The sequence below is a fragment of the Lissotriton vulgaris genome, chromosome 10 (genome assembly GCF_964263255.1).
Source record: "Lissotriton vulgaris chromosome 10, aLisVul1.2, whole genome shotgun sequence".
NCBI lineage: Eukaryota > Metazoa > Chordata > Amphibia > Caudata > Salamandridae > Lissotriton > Lissotriton vulgaris.
In genome coordinates, this window is record NC_141698.1 from 890,765,571 (window position 1) to 890,792,873 (window position 27,303).

Sequence of the window (27,303 nt, forward strand, 5' to 3'; positions counted from 1 at the left end):
AGTACACGGGTCTCTTATTGGTACCACCGAGTTTGTTCACATAATGAACTTGAGTTTCTTCAATTCTTTTTGACAGTGAGCCATTGTTTTTCCCAAAATCAACACAATTTAAACCGATTACTTGCCATTTCAACATTGAATGTTTACTTTATATTTTGTTGTTATGATTTCCTCCTGTACGTCAAACAATCATTATAGAACTATCAATATATATGGACAATATGCTCCTCTTTGTCCACGACCCTCTGTTGGTGGGACGCCAAATAATGCACATATTTACACTATACAAAGATGTGTATGGCCTGAAGGTCAACTGGGGCAATCTGCTCTTATACCAATTACTGAAATAGCAGAGGTGGGAATTGATGTGGCAGCTGAAAGTTAAATATCAAATAAATAGTTTCAAATACTTGGGTATTCACATAACCCTACACCCAGAAATTATGTGGCTGATTAATGTTTCCCCTTTATGACCCAAATTACTAATTGCACCTGTAAGTAGAAACCTATCCCCCACCTCCAATTAATGGGTTGATCATGCTGATGAATATGATTGTAATCCCTAAACATCTCTGCGCTGTAGAACTTTCTTCAGGTTATTCCACAATCTCTTTTGATACTTTACATGCTAATCCTAAGGTATTTTTGTGGGTGCATATTCAACCAAGGGTGTCTATGTGGCCAAATGCATGTAGTTGATGTATGAATATGGACTTGACATGGCAAATGCCCAGTTCTATCACTGGGCCACAGACAACTGCCATTAACGACTCAATATTTGGGGACAAGGATGACCAGATGCTCTGACTTTAACTAGACCACTTCCCCATAGCAGAAATCTTTACCAAGCTAAGACCCTTATCACCCTTCAGATGATTTCTATGGCAATACTAACTGCATGGCACACGGCCGTGCGAGATATCTGTAGACACCACAAATTCTCAAAGGAGACTCCCCTCTTGCTAAGAGACTTGCTCTTGGCCACATCCAGGGTACTTGAATTTAAGGGATTGTACTATATTGGGATCTCTAAATTGGGAGACCTATGGATGGGGGGGGACTAAATTAAGTGCTTTGAAGATTACAAAGGAAATACCATCTGCAAGTCTCAATTTCTATGGGTTTCCTCAACTCAGACACATTCTTGACACATTCTTGACCCACTCTGAGACCACTGACTCTCCTGGAACTCAGCCCACTCAAAGGCAGACTAATGCTAGTCTCGTTGGGTCCCCTGGGTAGGAGAGGCACATTGTGACCATCGCTCACTTATCCCTAATGTTCCTGACCCAATGACTGATGAGTGGATGGAGGCCAACATGGACACCGAACGTTTGCAATATCAACCTGACTCCAGTTGTGCAATTTCGCATTCTACATAGAGTATATTACACTCCAGATCAACTGTGGAAGAGGGGGTCTGCCCTTCCCCCTACTTGCATCAGATACCAGAACACAAGGGGCACCCTGATGCACATGATTTGACACTGTCCTTACCATGTCATATTGGAATTTAATCCAGCGCACTGACATTTGTACTAGGACAGCCTGTAGAAATCAGTTTACATGGGGATGACCACAAAAACACATTAAGATCTGGTGACCAAGACCCAGACTTGGCATGTCTCTCAGGGGCGCTGTGTGGCCTTGGCCGTCATGTTGGGCGCTTTGCCGATTTCTGTGGTTAGCGTATAAAGCCTCCTCCTTTGACATACTTTTTGCTTGGATGCCTCTGTTGCTTATTTCAAAACTCCCTGAAGGACGATTGATCGGGAAGGTGGACTTGAGTGGTGTTGTTGACTGGGCCCTACAGAGATCATGGAGTTGTGGGGGTGTTCCACAAGGCCCCATCCCCTTAAGTACGCTTAATGGGTGCCATGGGCCCCTGTCACACTAGTTATAGGTTCTACCATAGTATCTTTATCTTTCACTCTTGTTCACATACTTACTCTAGACTTGACTATATCTTGCTCCCCGAGTCTGATACAAAATTCGTTCTGGACATTCAGACTTTTGCTAGAGGCCTTTTCGATCCTTCCCCGATTAAATGTACATGTGGGGGCAAGGTGGCCTTGGCCAGGGGGGCTGGCACCTCTCTGCTTTGTGGCTGACTGACCCCACGATCAAAATGTACATAATTGTAGAGAGGGAAAAAATGTACATAATTGTAGAGAGGGAATACTACTTCTCACAAAACATAGTCTCTGTGCGCTCCCAAGTGATTCTTTGGGAGGCCTCTAAGGCACATAGGCCGGATTATTAGCCATCTGGCAGGCTGGAACAGACCGCGAATGCTGGAGATCACTTCCATTGAATCCCTGCTTTTGGAGCTCGAACTCCAGTGTCAGATAGCCCCTGATCTAACCCTACTCTATAATGTTCTTCACCATACATTTGGAATTTGGCAGATACTTTTAGGGGAGATGTGGTTGGCCTTCCAAAGCCCAGTTTACCATTGGGGTAACAAAGCTTCTAAGCTGTTGTGCTGGTTATTTAGGCACAGGGACTCTCCAAGGCATATTCCCACTATTTGTCATGCGGATGGCTAATTGGCAGCGGGTCAGCGAATTTGTTAGTAAAATTTCCCTCACATTACTTAGCTCTTTATGCCACCTGTATATCTTGGGACTCTGAGTCGTTATAGGATTTTGTCAGGGACCTGCCACTTCTTTCTCCTTCAAATGTCCAGTGGGCTAGCCTGAAGGGCAGGGTCACTGAGGAAGAGCTGATCGAGGCTCTAACTGTGCTTCAAGAAGGGCAATTAACGGGCTCCAATGATTTCCCGATGGAGTTCCTCAGACTCCCAGCCTCGCATTGCATCCCTGCGATCAGGGTGGCACTCAGTGAGTCGTTAGAGCTTGGTATTCTACCAGATGATCTTCGTATTCCCAACATTGAGGTGATCCCCAAACAAGGGGATCTCCAGACCTATGTGGGTCCTATCGCCCCATTTGACTCCTTAACATAGAGGTGAAGCTGTTGTCCAAGGTTCTTGTGACTCGCCTCTTGGGAGTGATCAGCTCCTTGATTTATAGAGACCAGTTTTATGCCGGGCGATCTACTAGACACAATATCCAAAGACTCTGCAACACACTGGCCCTGGTGGACCGGTTGCAAGATCCTTTGGCAATCTTATGGTCTGCTTTTGATTCGGTGTCTTGGGATTATTTATTTGCAGTTTTTCAGAAGGGTAACATCGGGAATACCTTTGTTCACTATGTTGGCCTTCTTTACAAGAGTCTGGGGCATACAGTCCTACTTTGTTCTGAGCTCTCAAAGTAGCTCCCGTTTGACAGGGAGACTAGGCAGGGCTGCCCCCTTTCATCCCTTCTCTTTGCATTAGCCCTTGAGCCCCTTGCGGTCTGGTTTTTTGTGGATACCTTTGTTTAGGGGTTCTACTGGCTGAGGGGAAATATAAGATAGAGTTTTACTGAACACAAATGATTAGCTGATTTTCCTATGAGACCTTCGTGAATCCAGATGCATACAGAAACTGCATATTTTTGGCAATTTTACCAGGCTCACTGTGAGTTTATCTAACTCTTTGGTGTATCCAGTACAGGCAGCTTCAGAAGATCTGGGTTGGGTCTCAGCGCTGATGGTTTTCTGGACTAGTTTAAAATGTCTAGGGGGTTATACAACTGCTGATGAGAGTAGAGCATGGGAAGGTAACATGCTGACGCAAGTTTCCAGACAATAGGCTGATATTTCTTTATGGTGTCCCCTGACCCTCTCTCTAATAGGGTCAGGCTGTCCTCTTCAAAATGGTGTCTCTGTCACACCTTCTTTATCAGCTGCATCACTACTCCTACAAGATTTCTCAGGCCTTTAGTAAACATATTGCGTCCCTACTTAGAGGTTTCTTTTGGGGTGGAAAGGCTTCTAGAATCACTATGAATAATTGTTCGAAGTCTTTTTTCGATGGCAAACTAGTCAAGTTAGGTGGGGTGTTAAATGCATCCAGATATGCTACGTTAATGTCAAGCACACATTGAATGCTTTCCTTGGACTACATTCAACACTCTGAGGTGGCAGTGGCCTTTCAGGGCAGGACTCGAGTCTACTCTCCCACTTGCCATCAGATTTTGAGGTCTAGCAATTGCATAGTCTCCTGTTCTGATGAGCGATGGCTTCCTGGCAAAGAACAGGTGGTGTATTTATTCAAAAAGTGCATACACGTTAAAAATGCCTTTAAATCTTGTTTTTATCTTGTTATATTTTCTGTGCCTTCCAAGACGGAGGTCAAATGTTAATGTGTCTTGTTACAGATGGTTGCTTCTTTTATTCTGGCGATTGGTGTTTACTTTTCTTTCAGTTTTGAAACAACGTTTAAATAGCCTGTAACTGAACTGTACAGCTATTTAAAAAGTATACTTCAGTAGTTAGGAATGCACTTGTATGTAATTCTGCAGTGTGATGGTAAAGGAGCTTTTCATAGGATCGGAACAATTCGGAACACTTTAGTTGGTGATGTGCAGATGATTAATATGTGATGAAATCCTGATTTCCACACATTGTCTGTGAAAGTTTGTGGCTATTTCAATGGAAAGTTAGCTGTTCCTAATGACAGTGTGCTACAACATCATGCTTTCATAACCTGTTTATTAAAAATGAGTTTTTAAGCATGAACTGAGAAATATTCTTACCCACCTCACCCGATGACAATGCTATTAGTCAACTAAGAAGCACATCACTGCCTGTGCACCATATATATTTGTGTGCTTGATTCTTATAATACATAAGTGTAGTCTATTAACTCAAACCTACAAGATGTTTGATGCAACAGTCATGCTGGACGCCATATTTGAAGGGGCTCTCATATATGATAATAGAGAAAAGGGTGCAACAAGGTGATGGATGGAATGCTTGACTTCATCTCAGCCAGTGGCAATCGCTCGGTCCACACTCCAGTCAATTTTTCACCCACCAAGCCACCTCGTTTTGAACTGAGCAATATGCAAGTCAGTCTTGGCACAACTCCAATGGGAATAGTCCAAAGAACATCCAGAGGTATTCCAATCACTGCCTTTTTCTTATGTGGCCGGATTATGCCTATTCAAGATTGTGGCCATTCAATTAAAATTCTTATCTGTGCCTTCTGGTAGTAAATCAGGAAGTCTGCTATTTATGCTGCAGGAGTTTCAATGGCATGAACCTTTTCATATACAGTAAATGAGAGAGAGATTCGAGGTAAGATGTCTCTACCCTCGATGGCAAAAACCTGAAAAAGGTGTGAACACTTAAGTAGCTATTTTGTTTTTTATTTTGTTTTACTTAATCCTACCGATCCAGGAAACCGAGAGGGCCACCCATTAAAACCTCTGTGGAGGTTTGCTACGTCTAGAGTTATAGTAACCCTCAAGTTTTTTATATAGTTTGCGCCCATTGGATTAGTTATTGTTCCTTCAGGCTGTTCAGTCTCGTCAGGAAGTGTGAAGTTTAAGATGCCTGATTGTCCCCTTTTTATTTTATAACTGGAATATTTCTGGAAAATGTGTAATTGTTTGATTAGCACCGGAAGAAATCTTAACAAGATACCTCAGGATTGTCAATGTAGGCATACTGGAAGCAAAAGTTCTGGCATTCATTTCCGGCTTTTTACATATAAATGGTAGTTGCTCGATACTCGAGGCAAATGTAGGGAGCTGGGTTCTTGTTGCAGTGCCCTTTCTCATCCGGTATCTCCCCTCTCCATCCCCCAGACACACATGTTTTGCCCAGTATTTGATGCACCTTTGACTGAAATGTACTGGATTCCTGCCAACCAGGTCCCCAGTACCAGTGTTTTTCCCTGAAGAAAAAAAAACTCAATTGTTTTCCTCCAACCGGTAATACCTTTTTTTAAAAAACACATTAGTACAGACAGTTCAGCAATTAATACATCTGAGCATAGTGGACCGTTGATGTATGCTTTAACAGAGATATCCAGCAGCAACACACAGTATCAATCAATCAATCAGTGACACTTATAAAGCGCGCTACATACCCGTGGGGTCTCAAGGCGCTGGGGGGGGGGGGAGCCGCTACTGCTCGAACAGCCAGGTCTTCAGCTTCTTCCTGAAGGAGAGGTGGTCTTGGGTCAGGCGCAGGTCGGTCGGGAGGGAGTTCCAGGTCTTGGCGGCCAGGTGGGAGAAGGACCTTCCTCCTGTAGTCGCTCTTCGGATGCGGGGGACGGCGGCGAGGGCGTGGTTGGCTGATCGGAGGTGGCGTTTGGGAGCGTAGAAGTTGACTCGGCTGTTGAGGTAGCTCGGGCCTTGGTCGTGTAGGGCTTTGTGTGCGTGGGTGAGGAGGCGGAAGGTGATTCTTTTGTTGACGGGGAGCCAGTGAAGGTCTCGCAGATGTCCGGAGATGTGGCTGGTTCGTGGGATGTCGAGGATGAGTCTGGCTGAGGCGTTCTGGATCCGCTGGAGTCTCTTCTGGAGCTTGGCGGTGGTCCCGGCGTAGAGGGCGTTGCCGTAGTCCAGTCGGCTGGTGACGAGGGCCTGGGTGACGGTCTTCCTGGTCTCGGTGGGGATCCACCAGAAGATCTTCCGTAGCATGCGTAGGATGTTGAAGCATGCCGAGGAGACGTTGTTGACTTGCCTGGTCATGGAGAGGGAGGAGTCCAGGATGAAGCCCAGGTTGCGTGCATGGTCTGTCGGTTTGGGTGCGGTGCCCAGGGCGGGAGGCCACCAGGAGTCGTCCCAGGCGGAGGGAGAGGAGCCCAGGATGAGGACCTCCGTCTTGTCTGAGTTCAGTTTCAGGCGGCTGGTCGTCATCCACTCGGCTACCTCTTTCATCCCTTCGTGCAGGTTGGCTCTGGCGGCGGCGGGGTCGTTGGTCAGGGAGAGGATCAGCTGGGTGTCGTCGGCGTAGGAGATTATGCTGAGGTTGTGTTTGCGTACGATGGCCGCGAGGGGGCTCACGTATCAAATCATACGTCATGCAGCAATAGTGAGAATGAGGCAAACAGAGGCTAGTATCGTGTCTCATCATGGGCATTGTCCAGGGAAGTGTAATCTCATTGGTGTACATACTAAAGCTTATGTTAGCGTGGGTGAGGAGCCAGTCGCTGGAGTGGTGCAACCAGACCCGTGTCGTCTAGGTCCTGGAGGTAGGTAACCAAGGGTCCCCAATTGTCATGCAGCCTGTTAGCCGTTGGCATGAGGTTCCAGAATTCTGTCAATTGTGTCTGGCAGTGCGCGGCATTGGCAAGCCAGGCTTAATCGATGGTTCAGGTTCACGTCCCCAGTGAATCACCACCCTACGTCGTCTGGCCAGCCCCAGCAACATCGCCACGTGGCTCTGACTAGCATCTGGAATCTCCTTGACATAGCCAAGCAGGCAAGTGAGAGGATCTGGTATAATGGGACCTGAGGTAATAGGGCCAATGGCCTCGCATATCTCTAGCCAGTAAAAAGCCGCTTTGGGGCATGTCCAAGCCAGGTGGGTAAACATGGTGTCAAGTACCGAGCAACGTATGCATCATGCATCTGCAGCTAAACCCATTTCAATAAAGCCTGTAAAGAAATTTGAAGTGTGTCTGCCTCAGCCTATAGTTAGGGGATAGTCTTTCAGTCTGATTACAGTAATGCCACTGCTCTGGATTGGGGCCAACAAGCAGGTCTCCCTGCCATGCGCGTCACACGCGCTCTGTGTCTATGGGGGAGGCTGTCAAAGTCAACGAGTAAAGTCTAGTGACAAGTTTCCAGTGCAAAGTAGTTGTGTGAATGTATTAAAGTGCCATGTTTGTAGGTGGTGGTGCCGGGAACATATTGTTTGTCTTTACAAGGCGCCCGTATTTGATAATATAAAAAGCTGTCCTGTAATGTAGGTGTTGATATTTCGGTGCGCGCAGGTAGGGAAAGGAACTGACCCTCTGGGTAGAGGTCTGCCTTTATGCAAATACCTAGTGTTTTCGTGCGATGCTCCATTGCTTTATTATGTAGCGAGGGAAGGCAGTATTTTCAGCAAGTTATGCATTGATGGAGCATATAAGGTGTCAGTACCAGTTAGCTCAAGAAGTCCCTCCCAGGCCCAACACAAGCATTCTACTGTGTTTATTTCTTTTCTGGCAGTCATATAGGGTAGGAAAAGTGTTGTGCTTAGCAGTCTGGGAGAAGCATGGTCTGCTTCCACTGCCGTGTGTGGCTGAAAGGGTATAGGATGAAGCCAGAAGTGTAGGAAACTAGCCTGAGCACAAGATGTATATAATTTCATATTAGCAGCATCCAACCCTCTGCGTAAGCGTCTCTGAGTGCTCCACATGGCCTGGAGGACACCGGCCTGTTTTGCGTTGCAACTGGTAATACCTTTTATCATGCACTAAGGTCCTAGTAGATGGTACCCCTGGTACCCAGGGCCTGAGGTACTAAAGAGTTGTCTCTGAGGGCTACAGAATGAATTGTGCCACCCAAAGGGACCCCTGGCCAGACTTATGCAGGGCTACTATCGCAGGCTGTGTATTTTGGTGCAGACAAAACTGAAAGCATGACATTGTTGCACAACCCTGTGTGGCATGTCCCCTAACACTGTATGCAGTCTTTGTAAGTCACCCCTACTGCAGGCCTAGTAGCCCCAAGGCTAGGTGCTGAATATTACACATGAGGGCATAAGCAGATATGCCCCAGTGCTGGTCAGTCCTATTACTGCCAGTCCAAGTGACCAGGGAAGCCATTTTAAAATTTGTGCTGGACACTGGTGAACACGAGTTCCCTAGCTACATGATGGCTTCACCGAAAATTGGGATTTTTAGTATCAAACATCTTGTATTGTTAAACCCACACTGATTCTTGTGTTGCATTTACTAATACATGCTCCCAGAGGGCACCATACAAGTTCGCCCTTAAAACCTATCGGCCTCTGGTTTACTGACTGTTTTCGGCCAAAGCCACCTGAGACACTGGTCTGTCCTCCTAGGGTGAGAGAGCCTTTTTCTCTCAAGAGACTGAGAACAAAAGCCTTTCTGGGAAGAGTGTGTCAAACCTCATATTCAGCTTCCTAAGCTGGAAAGCTTCAAAGAGCTGCCACCTTTGAAAAAACAAATTTGGGTTCCCTCATAACCAAAGACAACCCTGTTTGTCACCAGGAAAAGTGGGAAAAATAGCTTCTTAGGTAGGTGGTCCACCCCAGGCTAATACCACCCCTTAGGTGGGCAAAACGGAGGTGAACACGACTATTCAGAAGTAGTCATTTTTGTGATGGCTTAATTAGGAATTATGGGACAGGGTTATGCCCAATTCCCAAAGGAAGTGGTCATATTGGGGCCGTACTATCCTACACACCCCTACATTCACTATTTAGGGGAGCCCTTGGCACAAGAAGAGCAGATCCTGCCAACCTGAAAGACGGAGAATGACTTGAAGAGTTGCATCTTACAAGAACTGAAGTCTCAGCAACGTACCGTACCTGGCACCAACCATGCTGACTGACTTCGACAGTTGTGCCAAAAGTCAACTTGTGCTGCTGCTGGGTTTCCAGAGCCTGGCAGACCTGCCAGCACATCACCCAGGAATCCAGACCTCCCTTGAAGTAGCAGACCTGCTTCTCTGAACATGCAGGCAACCAAAGATTCCTGTGCGGACTTCTTAACAGCAGAAACCATACACCTGAAGACACCACTGCACCGGTCTCTCAAAGCCTGAGTTAAAATGGGCTAATGCTCTTATTGTGGTCCTTCGGACCTCCAGAGACTGAGTTTATCATGGTTTTGCTCCCAGTTAGCTTTCAGATGTTCCCTGCAGCTTCTGCACGCTGGCCCCATCTACCCTGACTTCTCCCGGAAAGAAAGACCCTGCCACCTAAAGATACCTCTGTACCCCTCGCCCCTGGGCCGTGGAGAAGAGGACCAAAGGTGTCTTGACATCCCAGAGCATCTTCGGGGCTGAGCCTCTCTGTTGGTTCAGCCTGGCTGGTCCCCCACTTAAATCCTGCAGCTTATTTTTACAGTGACTGTTCTCCTTAGAATACCATTGGGCACCCAACAATGTTTTGCACCTCTGCACCAGGCCGCCGTTGTACTGCTAGTGGTCTGCTGGTGCTCCCTTGGAACGTTCCCCACCACTTACCTTAACTCCTGGAAAATGGTCCCGTAAGTCGCTGTACTATACCTGAATGCCGCATTGACTTTTCCTCCCATAGGACAACATTGCAGCCTCCTGAAATTGCATTAATTGTGAACTTCGTGAACTAAAAAGAATTCATATTTAAAAATGTACTTACCTGAACAATTTTCTTCTGTTGCCTAAACATATAAAAATATACTTGCTATTTTTATAATTTGATGTTGATCTCCTTCTTGAGGCGTGTGTCTTGTTTAGTGACCATTGTGTGTATTTCCAGATGTCTTGCACTCCTCTGTCTTAAGCCCAAGGCTGCTCGACCACACTACCCCCTAACAGAGCACTTTGAGATTGACATAGCAAGCCCCTGTCCACTCAAAAGGGAACCCCTGGGTTCTTTATATGATATATCAAAATGAGATAAATCGTGTAAAGAGCCAGCTTCCCACAGAAAACAACTAGGTGTAAGGGACATTCCTTACGCAGTGCCTCCTTCGCCTGTACTGTTCTGGACATCTGGTCATTTAATTCTGTGTTAGTCACTGGATTGTGATAGTTAACCATAACATTTTTGAGAATCCGGGGCCCAAGAGCCACCCCCCTCGGACTTAACCCCAGTAACATCTAGTGCACTAGGTCAAGGGCCTTCTTGGCATCCAATGACCTGAGGTCACCAGTATATTTTATTTTTCACTTGCCTTCTGGGACAGATACCACTTTTCAGATGTTATGGTGCTCCCTATCTTTACCGAAACCAGATGGGTCTGTATGCAGCAGTCCTAGAATTCAATGCTTAAGCGTAGTGGTTAGGATCATTGACTATAATTTTGCATCAAGTAGGAGAAAGACATTGAACTGATTTGCATCAGCTGAATAATGAAATTTCAGATTATCATATAGGAATCTTGTGATACAGTTTTGAACAAGACCTGTGAACATGTTAAAAAAGATATGGTTCAAATCTTGATCTCGTTGTTGCTGTCGTAAACCTCTCAGACCGAAGGAACCTAGGGCATTCTTACCTTTTTTTTTTTTTTAAAGTAGAAGGTTTTCCGAGTCTATTACCCATTCCCGATGTCTCTCGTTTCGCATTCCATACCAAGTTTAAGTCTATGTAAGAATAATGATCCCCTCTACAAAAATCAGAGGGTGTAGAAATAAGTTTAGTAGGAGAGTAGATCATTGATAAAGAGCCTCGCAGCATCCCTTTAATCATCGAGAATCTGCTCTTTTTGTATCCCTCAATATTTATAATCGAGAAGCGGTAATTGGCATGTATGAGATAGCTATCCCATTATGTCTGGCAACCACTGAAGAGTAGTGTGCTGCAGGGTAGAGCTGAATTTTCCCCCTTGTTAGATCTCTTCGGGTTAGGTGTTTCTCCTAAAAACTGGTTTGTCATTAAGAAGGAGACTTCTATATAGTAGATCATTTATTTGGAGAATTAAAGACTTTTACATGTAGAGAAACCTGTTTGAGCATTGTAAAACATACAGACCCAGACCAATTACTAATATGAGACAAGGCTGGCATATTATCGACAGGAGACTGGTACAGACAAGGGGTAATCATTACCGTGTTGGAGATTGTAGAGGAATTGGGATTACACCTAGCAGTTTCTTACATATGGCAGGTGTTTTGATGGAAGCGGTAGAACTGCACCTCCAACACATGAACTATTACAATTACTGTTTACTATGAGAAGTGAAGGGAGGTTGGACTTGTGGTTTTATAAATCACTAATCCACATGACCAAACCCCCCATGCAGACAATCGGACAAAAATGGGAGCCAACATTGACAAAGGCCAAATGACAAGGAATAGAAAAAATATTTTGGAATACTCGGTCTCCAGGAATGTAAGACTAAAGAACATTAAAATTAACTATATACACATTACTTACGTTACAGACTGAATCTAATGCTGGGAGTAGACACACAGAATTGTCCAATATGCAGACTCCTCAATGTAGATTTTTTTTCATATGGTGTGGAGCTGTGAGACAATAACCCCATTTATGAAGAGTGGCAGATATCCACAAGAGGGCATTAAACGGAGACGTCCTAGGTCTACCAGAGGTTTGCCTTTTAGGATTATTTCCCAAACCTAAAGTTCCTCTAGAATCCAAGACAAAGGAGAGAGGAGGTACTGTGGGATGGGGAAGCTCACGCGTAACCCCACACTGCAGAAAGACATAGGGGGAATTCCCCTTTTCGGAACTAGGGCTCTCACAAACCTAGCAAGCTAGGTGTCATGCTTCATCATATGAGCCTGCCCCTCATCAGGTCGGCGCTGCAATACCTAACCTGCTCCCAATCCTGGGCTCTTTAACGGGGATCTTTTGTTCCTGCCGGTGTTTTTGAGTAGAGGAAGACCAGAGCCAGATCATTTTACACAGACATTTGAGTAAACCAAAGCAGCAGACTGCCATCTTCTTAATTTGGTGCTCTACAGAGATCTTAGAGTCCAACCAGAAGACCAGATTTTTAACCACAGTGCCAAGGGGGCAAAGGAACGTTCCTAAATTCATGCTGCCACCATTGTGGACACCACAATTGAGGCAAGTTGACACTTCTCGGACATCCCTCTTATTTCAATTCAATTTGACTGCTGTTCCTCATCCAGCCAGCGACCTCAACGAGACTGAGATTAGGTGGAATTGTACCATCCTGTGCACAAAGTGAAACAATATTCTGTGTATCAGCATGTGAGAACAGAGTTGGGCAATGAGCCTTTACAATGTTGGCCAAAGGCTGAACATATATATTAAACAGTGTAGGGCCAAGCGTCACCCTGCACTGCAATTGAAAAACAGAAGATTCATGATGGTTAGGGATCACTTGAAATTATGTTTCTTGCTGAAAAGAGCCCTATCACTGAAATCTTCCAACGTTTGCGAGTTTACAGAAGGTATCCTTGATAACCGTTTTCAAATGTAAGTACCTCTTTCTTTTCATACTTTTAAAGCTCTTTCATTCATTTGTACTAAAATGTGTGTGCCATCCAGAAGTGAACAGTATTTGAAATAAAGTGTGATCATTTGTTAATCACAAATCAATTAACTATTGGTAAATTTATTTCAGGGCATGTATTATCAGATTGGGGATGTTGTCTCTGTGACTGATGAACACGATGGAAAAGCATATTATGCCCAGATAAGGGGTTTTATTCAGGATCAGTACTGTGAGAAGAGTGCAGCACTAACCTGGCTCATTCCTACTTTAGCCAGCCCAAAAGACCAGTTTGACCCTGCATCCTACATCATAGGTAACTTGTATATTTCTAACTGTACAGAAGCATAGGTTAAACTGTACCTCTTCTGTCTAGATAATCTCCAGTAAATGGTGGTTTAAAAATAACAAATGTTGTTGTAGAAAGAACATGCAGATTGGGAAATAGTTTTGTGGAAAGCTAGGATATTTTGAAATGCATAGCTCACTTGTTTTCAAATGTTTCGGGTATATCACTCAGTCATTCTGGAGGACTTAATGTATGATTTCTTTGTATGTGCACTACTGTTGCAGTTCAGCTTAACATACGATCTTGCACTGTGGTTACATCATCATGAAGTGTCCACATTGGGTAGATATATATATATATGTGTGTGTGTTTGTGTGTGTGTGTTTGTGTGTGTGTGTGTGTGTGTGTGTGTATATATACACACACACACTGATCTAACGTAGACACTTCATGGTGATGTAACTGTTGCGCAAGATCGCATGTTAAGCCGAACTGCAACAGTATTGCACATAGAACAAATATATATATATATATATATATATTTAATCAGTGAAAAAACAAACAAATGTTACAGGGACATTATAGTTAGACTGATATTTCACTTGCACAAAACCAGAGAAATTCAACCGTTATAGCTACCTGAGTTAACTATAACTCGTGCCCCCGAAATGCACTGCTAATGACCTCACACATTACATCACTCATGACATGGTCACTGAAATTACTGATGACATCACTGATAACATCAGTGATGACATCATCCAGTGACAGTTTTTAAAAAGTTTGAGTGTTAAATAAATTTACTAAGGTGTATTGGTGAATCAGTGGGTGTATGAGTGTCTGTATGGATGACTCAGTTGGTGCATTACTAAGTGTATAAGTGAGTGATTAGGTGGCTCAGTGAATGTATAGGTGAGGGACTGGTTGCGCAAATGAGTGTATCTGTCTGTCAGATGATGACTAAGTAAGTGTATGAGTCTGTTGGTGGGTACATAAGTGGCTATATGGTTGTGTGTGTGTGTGTGTGTGTGTGTGTGTGTGTGTGTGTAGGTGTGTGTGTGGAGGTGTGTGTGGAGGTGTGTGTCTGCCTGTATAGATGAGTGAGTCAGTGGCCATATGGGGTACTGTGTGTGTGTCTGAGAAGTTGAGTGAGTGTCTGTATGGCTGTGTCGATGTTTGAGTCTGTGTCAGTATGGGTGAGTACTTGGGTATGTGAATGGCAGTATAGGTGAGTGACTGGGTATATGAGTGACAGTATGCGTGAGTTAGTGAATATGAGAGCATGATTCTGTCACTGACTGTATTGGTTAGTGAGTACATATTACTAGTTGTATGAGTAAGTGGGTTTGTTTAACTGTATGGGTAAGAGACTGTGTGATTGACTATTTGGCTGAGTGTCTAGGTGTGCTAGTGGTTCTATGGGTGACTCACTCAGTTTGTGAATGCCTGTATCAGTGGATATGTCAATGGCTGTATTAGTGAGTGATTGGGTGTATGAGTGGCAGTATGGGGGAACAAGTAGATGTGTGTGTAGATCTATGAAACAGTGAGTGGGGGTGTAACTACTGGTATAACTCTGTGAATGTGTTTGTGAATGGTTGTGTGGGAGTGGCAGTGGGTGTATAAAAGATTCTATAGGTGTGTGAATGAGTGCATCAGATGCCGTGGATGATGTCATCAGTGATGTCACTGACCATGTCATCAGTGATGTAATATATAAGGTCATAAGCAGGGCATTGCGGGGGCATGAGTTATAGTTAACTGGTAACTATACCAGCTGAATTTCTTTGGTTTTGTATGAGTGAAAAGTCAGCCTAACTATAAATTCCATGTAACCTTTGCTTTTTTTCATTGAAATTCTAAGGCTCTATACATTTTATTTGCCAACTATAACGTCCTTGTAACCTTTGGTTTTTTTTCCAGTGAATTTCTAAGATTTTTTTGAATTGTATTTGCTAATTATAGTGTCCATGTAACCTTTGGTTTTTCAGTGAATTTCTACGATTTTTCTAATTTTATTTGCTAACTTTACTGTCCCTGTAACCTTTTGTTTTTTTCAGTGAATTTCTTTGTTTTTTTTAAACTAGTGATCACGCTTGCAGAGTGGTGGAAATAGGGGGCTGGGCCTTCGACTCTCAGAAGTCTCGCTGTGTAGGACTTACAGGAGGTAGCAGGAGAGCTTCTTGGCCCCTAAGGAGTAAAGTGGACTTCATCCCTAAACCATTAGTGCACTATGAGTGGAGCTGCGTTTATAGAGTGGTGGAAAAAAGGGTGTGGCCTCCAAAGACCTTTTAGGAATGCCGCTGTGTGGGACTTAATGGAGGTGATAGGAGGGGTAGTTGGCCCCCAAGGACGTCCTTGGAGCCCAGCTACCCCTCCTGTTACCTCCAGTAAGTCCCACACAGCGGTATTACTGAGACATCGTAGACCACGCCCCCTTTTTCCACCACTATGCAAACGCGCCTCGTGGTGCACTACTAGTAGTCAGAGGAAGTCCCCTTGTCTATTGAGGGGCCTCAGGGGCCAACTACCCCATCTGTTACCTCCAGCAGTCCCACAGAGTGGGTTTGCTGAGAGGTTTTTTGTGGCCGCACCCATTTTCTCCACCAGTCTACAAACATGTCTGGTGGTGCACTACTAGTAGGGGGATGAAGTACCCTTAGCTCTTGATGGTCAGTGGGGGCAAATTAGCCCTCCTGCTATCTCCAGTATGACCCACACAGCTGGATTGCTTAGAGGTCGTCTGAGGCCACTCTCCCTTTCTCCTCAACTCTGCAAATGCTCCTCCTGACTCACTGCTGCTTGGGGGCCCCGCGCAGACCCCATCATTATTTTTTATTGGCCCCCGGGACCTGGCCCCCCTGAAGCCTAAATTTAACAAAGCGCGGGAGCCAGCGCATCATTTGGTTTTCGGCCTGATTCGCGGATCCACCAAGCCTCCTGGGTCACAAGATGGCTGCCAACACTTCCTTGTTTGAAGTGTTGGCTCCAATCAGATCTCCGGCATGAGATCGGGAGGGTTTTGCTGATCCACCGCAGCCACTGTTGTATATCTGAGAAATCTTTACATTTCTCAGGAACTACTGAATGGATTTATACCATGTAATTCCGTTAAGCGGTTCAGGCTGTAGCCGTGTCTAAAGTTCCCTATGGAAATTAACATGGAGAAAAAGTGTTTTGGGAACAATGCTTATTCTTGGCCCCGCTTGACGGATCACCCCGAACTTTCAGCACTAAAGCTGAATTGAATGGTGTATTAGTTTTGACAATTTTGTGAAGATTCGTCACACAACGCCAGTAGAGGGGGGGGGGAGTGTGTGTGTGTGTATGTGTGTGTGTGTGTGTGTGTGTGTGTGTGTTTGTATCTGAAAGAAACAGGTTAGTATTAGATTCCTTACCTTAGAATATCCCCAGGCGTCAGACTGGATCCGGAAACTTTTGCGTAGCAATACCCCTGCGTGTCGTTAGGCGTCGTCTCTGGCTGCCCGTCCGTCGTCGTCTGCGTCGTCTGCGCCGAAATGACGTCGTCGGAGTACTTAGACGCTGCCATGCGCGCTGACGTCAGTTCTTCTTTTTTCCACGCCAGCTAGCGCAGATCCGGAGAAGCTCTACCCCTCAGTCATTTTTGACTAAAACTTTTTTGATCATTTTTGATCTTCTTCAAGTCGTTCTCGACTTTTCAGGTGCCGGTAGGGATGCCCGGGTTCAAACCCTGCTCGAAGTGCAGTCGACTGATGTCGAATACCGACCCCCGTCGCCGGTGTCTGCAATGCCTAGGCCTCGACCACGACGACCGTTCCTGTTCCGACTGTCGGACCCCGACGTCGAAGGCTAGGCGGGAGCGGTCCCGCAAGCGGCTCGAGCTCCGGCAGTCGGCCCGGCACCATTCGAGGTCCCGGTCCCATGGGAGGTCGATGGACCGGTCGCGGGGTCTGAGCCCTCGCAGCTCCGGAAGTCGGCATCAGTCTTCTGGTTCCTCCTCAGGTAAGAGGCATGAGAGGTCTGAGCGGCGTCATCGCTTCTCCGACCGCCCCCTACGCTCGCCCGACGCTGGCGCCACGCACGCGGCTCCGCTGAAGTCACTAGCGCCGCATCCTGCCCCACACCTTCGGGTCCCTGAGCAAGAAGCGACGCGGGAGGAGATCGAGCAGTACCTCATGGCCATGAGGTCACACTCTTCTCCACTAGGCCCCACGGCGCCTTCGGGCCCTGTGCTGCAGGCCCCGGCCGGATCCGGGCCGACGCCGGTCGACCTTACGACCTCGCCGGCGCCGTCCCCAAGGGTGTCGCCACCTGCGCCGACTTCGGTCGACGCCGGCCCCATTCCTTCTATCGCTCCCGTTCAGCCGTCGACACGGCCCCGTTGGGCGCCGTACGAGACAGCTATTGGTACCTTCCACTTTAACGAACGGGCCCCGATTGTTGATCCTGGCTACCAGGCATTGGGTGACGAAGAGGACTGGGAGGGGTCTGAGGACCCTCTGACACGGGATTGTCAGGACCAAGCGGACTGGACCGAGGAGCTTGGGGAGGCCAGCGGCCTGGACCTCTCTCCAGACACTGGTTTTGTCTCCCCTCCTACCGTGGCTACGGAGGAGGGGGCAGCCTATAGCGTTGTACTGATGCGGGCGGCTAAGGCCTTAAACCTTACGCTCCCCTCTGCGGCCGTGAGGACTAATCTCCTCACCGAGGTCCTCAAACCGCAGTCCAGCTCGGTCGAGCTTCTGCTGCCGTTCAATGAGACCTTATGTGACGTTCTATTGGGCACCTGGTCCAAGCCCGCCTCAGGACAGCCTGTGGACAGGAACGTGGCCAGACGCTACCGCCCGGCTCCGGGTGACCCAAGCTTCCTGTCGACCCACCCCACCCCCGAGAGCCTGGTTATCCATGCCTCTAACTCCCAGACCGCATTCCCGTCTGCTCCTCCCGACAGGGAATCCAAGAGGTTTGAACAATTTGGCAAGAAAGTGTTCTCGTCCCTTCGCCTGGGACTGCGGTCAGTCAACACCGCATGTCTCTTGGGCCGCTACACCCACACCCTGTGGGACGCGGTTGCTGGCGTGCTGCCACAATGCCCTGAGGAGGTCAGGGCTAAACTCGCCCAAGCCCTAGTGGAGGGTCGTGGTGCGGCACAGTACTCTATCCGGTGCGGACTGGATACCACCGATACACTAGGCAGAGCGATTGCCACGTCAGTGGCGGTCCGACGCCACGCCTGGTTACAGTGCGCCAATTTTTCGGCCGATGTCCAGGCTACTCTTCTGGACATGCCGTTTAATGCCTGTCGCCTGTTTGGCGACCAGGCAGACCACGCGCTTGAGCCCTTTAAGGACTCCAGGGCTACGGCCAAGTCCTTGGGCCTCTCGGCCCGCGCCAGCAAATGGGTGCCTTTTGCTCCTTTCGTGGCCAAGGAAGGGGCGCTCCCACACGGGCCGCCAGCCACACGCCGCCTCAACAGAATCTTCAGCCCTGTTGGCCAAGGGGGCCATCGAGCGTGTTCCTGGGCCAGAAGTAGGATGTGGTTGTTACTCCCACTACTTTCTGGTACCCAAAAAGGGCAAAGGGGGCCTACGCCCTATCTTGGACCTAAGGAACGTCAACTGCTTCCTCCAGAAGGAGAAGTTCAAGATGTTGACTTTGGCTCAGGTCTTGGCTGCCCTAGACCCGCAAGACTGGATGGTGGCGTTGGACTTGCAGGACGCCTACTTTCACATCCCCGTCCTGCCGGCCCACCGGCGTTAACCTGCGGTTCACGGTAGGCCTTGAGCACTTTCAGTTCACCGTGCTCCCCTTTGGCCTTACCAGCGCCCCACGGGTGTTCACCAAAGTGATGGCGGTGGTCGCAGCTCATCTGCGCAGGTTAGGGGTTTCAGTCTTCCCCTACCTCGACGACTGGCTGTTGAAGGCGGGCTCGCCCCAAGCAGTCGTCAACCACCTCCAGATTACGGTGGATCTCCTGCACCTGCTGGGGTTTTCCATCAACGTGCCAAAATCACACCTGTGTCCCTCCCAAAAGCTCCTCTTCATCGGAGCTGTTCTGGACTCTGCGCAGGTTCGGGTTTATCCTCCCGAGCAGCGGGCCGGGATATTCACGCTCTGATTCCGGTCTTTCAGCCTTTATCCCGGGTTTCGGTCAGGTTGACGCTGCGGCTCTTGGGGCTGATGGCTTCCTGCATCCTTCTGGTGCATCACGCCCGGTGGCGGATGCGGGCTCTGCAGTGAGACCTGAAGTTTCAGTGGACCCAGCATCAGGGCAACCTGTCTGACCATGTCCTGATCTCGGAGGGCACTGCGAGACAGCTGCAGTGGTGGCTCACGGACCGCGATTGGGTCAACGGAAGATCCCTCTCCCTTCCCCAACCGGAGCACGTGGTTGTGACGGACGCTTCCCTCCAGGGCTGGGGAGGCCACATGGGAGAGGTGGAGATCAGAGGCCTCTTGTCTCAGGCGGAATCCCAGCTCCATATCAACCTTCTGGAGCTGCAGGCGATTCGTCTGGCACTGAAGGCATTCCTCCCTTCTGTCCGAGGGAGTGCAGTGCAGGTGTTCACGGACAACACCACCGCCATGTGGTACTGCAATCTTTGGCATGGTTAAGTGGGGGTGTGGGCACAACGCCCGCCGCATCACCTTTTGGCAAGGTAGTCAAAAATAATGCTACATCTAGACAGTTGATGTCCAGTTATGTTCTGATTGGCCAATTGAAAGGGGACTAGGCAACCCTAATTGGTTGGTTTCAACCTGAATAAGACCTTGTGGCTTCCATTACAAGACTCGTGGACTTAGTAACTGTGTCCTGTAATTAATAAAAATAAATTAGTTCAGGGTGCAGAGTGAGAACACCCAGACCCCAAAGGGCATGTGGGGTCTCAATGGAACCCTTCCCCCACCTTTATTGGCTGGCCACAACATGCTGAGGCAGCCGATACAAGATTCTAGTACATGGTTCCCATTGAAATGCATTGTGGAGAATGACCGGTTTTGAGGGGCAAAAAAGGACGTATAAAGGGTGATAACAGATTTTAGTTACAATATTAATCATTTGTTGGTGGTACCATACTAATTTTAGGAATTATGGTGTGATCTAGATGACTTCACCCTGTGGAAAATGCTAACCTTGTTTTGGGATTTCACGAATCGTGTTTGAGAGAACCTTTTCTCATGATTTCCTTATAGAGGTTATGGAAGGTGCACCAGAAGCTAAAATGAGAGCATATTTTCTGTAAATTCACACTACCTTTAGCCATGTGAGAATAAAGTCTGACCTTCTCAGTAAAGCATGTAATTCCTTTAGGAGCAGCCTGTCAGTTGATTTCCCTTTTTTATTGCAGCCTCCCCAGAGTGTTCTAAAGAACTAGAGTGCTGAAAGTCTTACTTATGACAAACATGGGGTATACGTCAAGCCATCGTGATTGAATCAAACTGGTAAAACTTATATAAGGGCTCCTTTTTATTTTTTTACATATCCGTCTGTACTTATTCATATTTATTTTTTGCCCATCTTATTAGTATTTATCCATATTTATTTTATGGTTTGTGAATAAGTGGAGTCAAAATTGGAACATTTCTACATTTATTTAACTGATTAACATGCACTCATACTTTGATGTCTGTCACATTTTAGCAAATTTGGCAGCCAAATTTAGCAAAACACTATACCTACGGGTAAATGTTACCGATTTACTACAAATATACTGTAATATATACCTACTTTTTAAGATAGCCTACCCTGTGGTTTAACTCCCCATGTTATCTATCTGCTCATCTGTTGTCTTGGAATTCACAACTGGCAGCAAGCACAATTCTTATTAGAACTCATTAGAAGCACAATTTTCAGTATTTTTCAGTTTTTAAAAATAAATACATACAGGAAACACATTGTTTTCTGTCTGTATTTATCTGTAAAAATAAGTGAAAACAGTAAACTGGGAACCTTATACTTAAAACATTTCATTTAGAATGAAACAAAATTAAGGGGTTCATTTGGTCCTATAATTTGTGCTGTGGAAAGCAAAATTGGGACAAATTTTAAATGAGTTCTCAAGTATCGGTCTCTTCTATTTCTTTCGAACATTCTGATGTACAGACTGAAACATGAACTTTCAATATCAGCAGCAGACTGCCAGGTAAAACTCTGGTAATCAGCAGCTTTAGCACATTGTTCTAATGAGCAACTAGAGTGTTAATATTCTGAATCAATGACAACTGTGTTGCACATCTGAACGCCATCTTGATGGAATTGAAGTGGAAAACTGAAAGCATTTTCTATAGAAGACATTGAAGTAAATTAGGGAGCTTCATAACAAAATTGTTTTCCAAGATGGCCACCAGAGACAAAAGAGCCCAAATGTAGCACAAATATAACCTGAATATAGCTCAAGTATACCCAGTGGCAGAAGTTTGCAAAACCTTTTTTAAAATAATTTTTGCAGTTTTATATAGTGTGACTTGATTCGAAAGGCATGGGGAGATTAGGTGACTTGCCAAGAATCACAGGATGTAGAGCCAGTGCTGAAAATCGAACCTAGTTCCCCAGTTGCAAAGTCGCCATCTCTGGCCATAACGCCATATCCTCTCCCCTAATTGCAACACATAATCAAGTGATCAACTGGATAAACAAACCTAAATATAGAAAATAATGTAAAAGCTCTTTGTTGCTATTAGAGAACTCCAGAAAATGTATCCTCATTTTAGTATTTAGAGCACTAACCGCAATTTTTCCAGGAAAAAGACCCTAATATTTATAATGCTTCAAGTATTACTGCTTGGAATACATCAAAATGTCTTCAGGGATGTCACAGAATGTTTGCAATCTAGTTTGTCATTAGAACACGGTGGGGAGGCAGAGGTTAGGGGCACGGACTCTGACAATTGAGGGCAGGGTGGAGGAGGCAGAGGCAGCTAGTTGACCACGCTGGGTAGGTGGTATGAGTAGTGTTTGCACAACTGATCAAGGTCAGGGGACCGGGAGGGGGGACAGAGGCAACACACCAACCATGCAGGACAGTCAAGAAAGGCAGTGGTAGTACAACTAAACATACCAACACACCCAATTCAGGCAGGAGATTTCCAATGTTTTTAACTTCAAAAGGGCTTTATTGTAGCAGCCTCCAGCCTAAGTTCTTCTCTTTTTCAATGTAAGTCAATGGGCAAAATCAATTTCCCAGAGGTTGTTTTTCAAAATCTCCCTCTTACCAAGTTCAAAAGGTTGGCATGTATGGAATGGGACATGGACTCTGGCAATAGAGTACATGAGCGAGTTGGGCAGGGGCACCAAACTGACCTTACAGGGTAGGAGCCAGAAGCGGCAATAGCACAATGCACCACACATGACAAGCAGGAGGGTAAGGCAGCACAAAGGACCATGGAAAGCACTAGGGGGACAGGGCCATGCACATTGACAAAAGAGAGGAGCTGGCAAAGAGGCAAGGGCAGCAAGCTGACCATACCGGAAAAGACAGGAGGAGTAGTTGCAGCACAATTGTCTATAAAGAGCAAAATGGAGGGGGCCGGGGCAAGCCAATGGACCAAGGAAGGCAGAAGGGAGGGTAAGGGGGCAGGGCAGGACCAGCAAGATGACCATCAGGGCGGTCGGGATGGGCACTGGAAGCACCACACATCAGGGAGACTATAATGGCATACATACATACAGACAATGGAGGGTAGGCAAGCTGACCATACAGGGCAGGTGGGAGGGGTAGTGGCAGCACTTAAGACAATGCATGGCAAACTAGAGGGTTAGTGGCAGCACAACGACCATGGCAGGCAAGAGACAGGGGCCAGGGCCATGCACAAAGGACCATGGAGGGCAGAAGGGAAAGATCGAAGCTGGACACAGACAGCGAGCAAGGACTTCACAAGAGAACACGCAGGGAGGGCAAGAGTAGCAGTTGCAGCACAACAGAGTTTGGAGGGCAGAAGCAAGTGGCAGCAAAATGGACTATGGAGGAAAGGAGGAAAGGGATAGGTGCATGGCACTCGTACAATGGAAGGCAGGGTGGTGGGGGCATGGACGAGCAGCAGCCATCGAACCATCCAGGGCAGGCGGGAGGAGCAGTGGTAGCTCAACAGAACATTCCCACCCCATCCATTACAATGGATATCTTACTTATGTTAATTAAACCCTAGATATTCACTGGAAAAAAAACTTTAACATGACGTTCTAGTTAAGAATTGTAAGAATGTCTAGCTTTACATAGAAAAAAGTAGAAAGTCACTGAAAAAAACAAAGGTTAAAAGGATGTTATAGTTAGGTGAAAATGTCACGTAAAACCTACCATTTGAAGCTAACAAAGCCACTCAAATTCACCAGTTATAGTTCTCTCAAGTAACTATAACTTGTATCCTAAAGTAACTAAAACTTGTGCCCTCGCGTATTATATCACTCATGATCTACTCATTGACTACATTTATAACATCCCAGATCCGAGATTAGATAATTCAGACTATTAAATCTTTGCTTAAGGTCTCCTAATGGCTGGCATTTAAAGCAGCTTTGATGTATCTGCAACTGCTACAAACTGACCAAGTGTGTCGCACAATGTACAGATATATTGCTGCTGTGGTTAAAGCCAGGAAAAAGGTGGGTAAATGAGCTTTCTGCTACGTATATGGCCTTATCTCGTTGGCAAGATTGATTAATTGTATGCATCGTCTAATTGATGGGGTTATTTTATTTATTTAAATGGCAAACACTTTTTTAACTTTCTCTGCTTATCAAGGTCAATGCCTATTTGTTACTGGGTCAAGAAACTAATTTTACGGAGTGGTTTGTTTCTACAAATGGATTTATGACCGCATTATATGACATGAAATTGTATCTTTTACTTGTTTACACAGTTCATTACGAGGGCTTACCCTCTTTTAAATGAATTTCTATATGTATGCTTGCTTTTATGGTTTGCCTTTTAACCGAATAAAGCTTGCTTGATGATGAACATCCCAAATCACATCTGAAATGCCATCATTGTTGAAAATACTGTGCATGGCGGGGGCACGAGTTCTAGTTACTTTAGGGTACAAGTTATATTTACTTGAGATAACTATAACTGGTACATTTTAGTGGTTTTGTTAGTTTGAAATAGCATGTTTTATGAGACATTTTCACCTAACTGTAACATCCCTTTAACCTTTGGGTTTTTTTTTCATGTAAAGTTCTATATTTTTACAATTCCTAACTATAGTGTCACTACTTGAACTTTTTTTTTACTGGTTTTTTTTGACAAAATAAATTGTATGGCGAATATTGCCTTTTTCACAGCATCTATTTTCCTTTACCTGGAAAGTGTTTATCTCTGTTTAAAAACGTGTTCAGGCATTCCTTGTGTGAGCAGGACAATTCAGTGTTGTCACTGTAGGGAAGATTCCCTTAATGGAGAACTGTCCCCCCTCTATACGTATATTTATGCTGGTACTCGAATTGGACTTTGTTCTGTTCTAACGAAACTCAAGCAAATCTAGTAGCTAGTGACAAAAGGAAACTCTGCATGATTAAATCTCAATATTAACTGACTAGCCATTTATTTGTTTCGCTTTTGTTTTGCTTTCAGGGCCAGATGAAGATCTACCCAGAAAAATTGAGTACCTGGAATTTGTTTGCCATGCACCATCAGAATATTTCAAATCTAAATCGTCCCCCTTTCCTACCATTCCTACCCGGCCTGAGAAAGGTTACATTTGGACTCGAATTGGACCTACTCCTGCAATGTCAATAAAGGAAAATGTTACTAACAGCCTTTAGCCATTCCATGAACTGCTTCTGACCTGTGCTTTTAAAAGATCAGCTATGTCCAATATACTGCCTCTCAAGGTTCTTGTTACTAAAAGCATGAATGGATTTGCACCACATTGTAAAAATCCAAGTGTTTAAAATTGTGAGTTAAAACATGCTACTCAATAGTTTTGTAAATTGTGCATACACTTTTTCTAAATAGATTTTATAAACGCTATTGTTAATATTTATAAATAGTTGTATTTGTCTTTCAAAAAGTTATTTATGTGAAAAGTCTTGTGTTGTAAAAGAAAATATACTGTGCGCTGTAAAAAAAGTATATAAAAAAAATCACTAAACCTCCAGATGTCATATAGACTTTTTAGTAATGTTTTTATTGCAATTTTTCAATAAAAGACAAGTGCCAATTTAACATGCCAACAGTAAAACTTTGCACCTTTACTCCATATATGTGTTTCCCCGCCCCCCCACCCCCGGGTTCCCGAACTTGTAGTGCAGTGGTGGGAAAGAACCGTGAACATGACCACTCAAGTAAATCCTTGCTACCACTCCTTCCCCTCGTCTGCCAGCTGCTCCAACATCTCGCTGCAGAGGTCTAAATCGCATTCCGCGTGCTCGTCCACTCTCATCTTTTTCTGTCTGTATTCCTTCGAGACTGCCTCACTCTCGCAGGCCTGCCCTCCACCGGCCAAAAGGCGGCTGCGCAGTTCTAGCCCAATGGACTGCTATGCATCGCCTAGCCAATACCTGTACTTTATCTTCCTCCATTTAGCGGGAGTCTGCAGACGGCAGAGAAAGAAGTGTCTGACAGTTCTCAACTTGAGTTCCTGTTGCCCTTAGATTTTGCACCATCGCTGTCCAGTACTCTCCCAATCTAGGGCATCCCCTCGTCATGTGTAGGAAGTGAGCAGGTGTCCCGCTACATATGGGGCAGTCACCTGACTGGTTCTGGAAAATCTTATGTAGGCGCTTTGGCATAAAGTAAGCTTGGGGGAGATGAAAAAAACTGTGTATGCTTAAGTTGCTCATAACTAGTTGTATCCTGTACCTGGGTACGTGCATGTTTCCACTCCCCGTTCGTGACCTGGTTTTCCAACTCTTCATCCCATCCAGTATAAAAAGCCTCCATCTATATGTATCTGTTCCCCTTAAGTACAACTGGGAGATAAGGCCCCTGCCAGAACCTGCAGATTTCAGAATACCTCAATAAGATTTGCACAAAGTGAAACTGACTGGAACTAATGTATATAGTTGGAGGTTATCCTGAAAATCCAGCAGGGATACTTCTCTCCCTAGTGTGTGAGTTTGTTCTATTGAGTTTGTGTATGCAAACTTATATTATGTGAATATCCAGAAAATATGGTATGGGTCAAGTACGACGTTGGACCCCCCCCCACTCCCCACTTGGCTGTCACCGTGCTCACCTGTGTAAAGAGAATACAACAATATGATGCAAAATGGCTGCGGTTATAACTGTGTAGCAGACGGAATTGCATCTCTTTCAAATGTGCATACCGCTTGGGTAACACAGTTTACGTGTATTCACTGTTGCCACTAGCAGCCATTGTTACTATACATGTACCTCCTGTTTCACTACCAGGTGTCTTGGTTCCTTGCTTTGGTTGGCAACAGTTAGTGGCATTTTTCAATGCCATTGCAAACCATATGATCCTTCATCATCCATTGTATGGTTGTAGCATTTTCTGCTAATTCCAGGACTGAGTCAATAGTAGTTTAAAATCTAGTGTACCAACATATAATGCTCCGAGGTTATATGTGATGTATGATGGCGAAAATTATCCATGTGCTTACATTTTTTGACTATATCAACATCTCAAGTGCTGGCTCCCAAACTGTTTTATTGGGGTTGTATAGGTATTTTATGTGAAGTATTTAAGTGCTTCTTTTAATATCGGCTGCCATAGTACCATTAATTGGCTCTGGTAATGATAGGAGAGTGCATGTGCCTGGTTGTATTGTGTTGCCTGCATGATCATTGGCAGATTAAGTGTTAAGATCAACCCATTCGGTTAAAGTTGTCAGAGCACAATACATTTCCTTTGCACATATGGTTCAGTTTTATGCACTGATCTCTTGCCTGTCTTAACGTGGCAAATACAGGCCAATGTCTGGTACATTGCCAGAGATGTACATAAAACATTTAGTTTAGCCCACGTGTGTGCCAGTTAAATTAACTTTTAGTTTGTCTTTCGATTCTGCTGAAATTGCTTATAAGATGACTAATATTTCAGAAGCTATGTGGTCTGCTTTGCCACAGGATAATTGACTACT

General features: G+C 45.5%; 1 protein-coding gene across 5 annotated transcripts in view; it reads left to right on the forward strand.

Moving 5' to 3' along the window:
* The window catches only part of GATAD1 (GATA zinc finger domain containing 1), a 170,415-nt gene extending 145,047 nt beyond the window's left edge, over nt 1-25,368 (forward strand). For all 5 annotated transcript variants that reach the window (XM_086941859.1, XM_086941858.1, XM_086941857.1 and 2 more), the window contains 2 exons: nt 13,124-13,307; nt 24,830-25,368. In XM_086941859.1, coding sequence (XP_086797985.1) covers nt 13,124-13,307; nt 24,830-25,020 — 375 coding nt within the window. In that variant the 3' untranslated portion in view covers nt 25,021-25,368. The remainder of the gene's footprint in view (nt 1-13,123; nt 13,308-24,829) is intronic.
* The last annotated feature ends 1,935 nt before the right edge of the window (nt 25,369-27,303 follow it).